The sequence below is a fragment of the Cebidichthys violaceus genome, unplaced genomic scaffold (assembly GCF_023349555.1).
Source record: "Cebidichthys violaceus isolate CVI_PGR_0920_01 unplaced genomic scaffold, fCebVio1.0.p SCAF_105, whole genome shotgun sequence".
Taxonomy (NCBI): domain Eukaryota; kingdom Metazoa; phylum Chordata; class Actinopteri; order Perciformes; family Stichaeidae; genus Cebidichthys; species Cebidichthys violaceus.
In genome coordinates, this window is record NW_027176269.1 from 233,251 (window position 1) to 235,750 (window position 2,500).

Consider the following 2,500-nt stretch of genomic DNA (forward strand, 5'->3'; position numbering starts at 1 on the left):
AGCTCATTCCGTGTTGATGGTTAGAAGCATCAAATATTTAGTAGATCATAAAGATAAAGGCTGGATCAAATACAGATAGCGATAAATAAATAAATAAATAAGTGAAGGGCACTTCCCACTCCTTGATCCCGGCTCTGGGTTTTATTGTTCCTGGAGATATCTCATTTCTCTCCATCGTATTGTTGCAAGAACGCGGAAAAGGCTTTCTTGGAAGCGCCTCCGTCTGGGGAGCCGTTAAGGCTTCGGACGGCCGAGAGGGAGGTCGAATCAACGGCATCAGAGTACATGGAAGTGCAGTGAGTGACATCGGTCCATTATTGATGAGGCCATTAGTGCAGACTTTCCCCAGCTCATCCTAAAACTAAAGAAACCTGTGGAGTGGAGCTTTTCTTTTTTTGCTGGCTCAAACTCAACCACAACCACGATTACCTGGAACTACAGCCTGATAAACAGGAGAGGAAAGACCTGCGGTTAGGAACGCGACCAAACGTTCAGAGGCCGTTACGCTGTGGTTCTCATCAGTGCTTCTTCATGCTGGTCTACTGGTGGCGGAGATAAACGGACGTTCATAGCTCCTCTCTCTCTCCTGTACAACACCACCGCTGGCTTTGCCAAAGTGCTTCCGTCCTCACTGACTACAGCCTCGTTTCTCTTGAAGACGTGAAGTGCTCTAACGCACACATTTGTCTACGAGACTGTTTTGTGTTTATTGGCCCTAAAGAGCCAGTGAACCGACCGCACAGGTGCTGTCAGCTGGCAGCAGATGCACTTATTGTTGAAAGTCTGAAGATGCTGAATGGGACGTTTGGTGGGAGTTACCTTTTTGATTTCATTGGAAACAAACACAATGATTGACTTCATATTGGACTATAAGGCGTTTGGAGTATTTAGTACAGCCTCACCAATACATCGTGATGTTTTCATTCTATTCATAGATTTTGATCCAAAGTGATCATTGCAACAGTTATTTGCTTTCCTGAGAAGATCTAGTGATTTGGTTCTTTTGAGAGTAGAGGAGGGCGTGTCTATGACAATGCCTTGTAGTCCACACCTCAACCTACCAGGCAACCTCAGCTCCCAATGAAACAAACTGCAGAGCGTCAGATCAGTAAATGTTCGGTACTTTTACTTAAACAATTAACCGATTTGATATATCCTCAGTAGTAAATGAGACAGAAGAGCCGGTTGACCAGAATCGGCTCCGTCCGCCTGGGAAACACGAGTCCCTAAACCCGTCTCCTCCGTCTGTCTGCTCCGTCCTCAGGAGCTCGCCGACCTTCGCCATGTTCAAGCTAAGCTGAAGAAGCAGTTCCAGGAGAAGACGGTGGAGCTCGCCCACGCCAACCGGCGGGTGGAGAGCCACGAGGCCGAGGTCAAGAAGCTGCGACTGAGGGTGGAGGAGCTCAAGAAGGAGTTGGGACAGGCAGAGGACGAGGTAGGACCACGCCTGTGCATGTATTCGTAGTGTCAAAAGAGACGTCGTGACTATTCCACCAATCCAAATCTCCACCAATCATTCTAACCAGCCAACAGCTACACGACAAAAGACAAAAGACAGGTCTCTTCTGATTCTGACAGGAAGTAAACAGGAAGTAGCCCCTTTGGATCAGCTAGCTTTGCTAACTGAATCAGGATGGGGTAGCAGCTGGCAGATACTACATACTCATCTTCAGTAATAACCAACATGTATTCCTTATAGCTTCATATGTAGCCTGATGCTACTTCCTTAGAGATGACAGACATGGTAAAAATGTCAGGTGTGCGTTACCCTTCCGACGACCCAGAAGCCGTCGACCTCAATCATTAATCTGGTGAGATTTATGAGATTACAAATAAGCGTGTTACTGTGTATCCAGTTGGATGAGTCCCATAACCAGACCAGGAAGCTGCAGAGGTCTCTGGATGAGCAGGTGGAGCAGACTGAGAACCTGCAGGTACAATTGGAACACTTACAGTCAAGGTAAGATGCACACACACACACACACACACACACACACACACACACACACACATGCACGCACGCATGCACGCACGCACACACACACACACACACACACACACACACACACACACACACACAGTGAATGCAGAACAGATTTCAGGTGAATGTGCCAAGTGTCTCTTCAGGTGGTGTTCTTCATGTGAGGCTTTGACGATCACTTTGTACATTACATGTCGCCACGCTGAAGCAGAGTAACACTCGGTATCACATGTGATGTCACTTCCTGCATCACTCGGACACATGGTTGTAACGGAGGCTACGGTAAACACCAAAATATCATCATCGCTCCCACTTCTAATGGAGGCTCCTAGTGAGTACCAGAGACATCAGTTCACATTCAAACTGTAAGTGTATGTACTAAATGATGTGTTGTATGTTTAGCAGGTCTGATCCGTGTGCATGTAAGGTAACCTGTTGTGCATTTAATATTACAGTTGGTATTACATCATGGACCCATGCTGGGCAGGTTTCAACATGGTCTGTTTTAAATACAGAAAC

The 2,500-nt window shown here is 46.7% G+C and overlaps 1 protein-coding gene across 1 annotated transcript in view; it reads left to right on the forward strand.

Annotated features, from left to right (window-relative positions):
* ccdc102a (coiled-coil domain containing 102A) overlaps positions 1 to 2,500 on the forward strand; it is a 62,206-nt gene that overhangs the window by 48,976 nt on the left and 10,730 nt on the right. The window contains exons 8-9 of the mRNA XM_068731955.1: positions 1,265 to 1,435; positions 1,857 to 1,960. Of these exons, the coding sequence (XP_068588056.1) occupies positions 1,265 to 1,435; positions 1,857 to 1,960 (275 nt within the window). The remainder of the gene's footprint in view (positions 1 to 1,264; positions 1,436 to 1,856; positions 1,961 to 2,500) is intronic.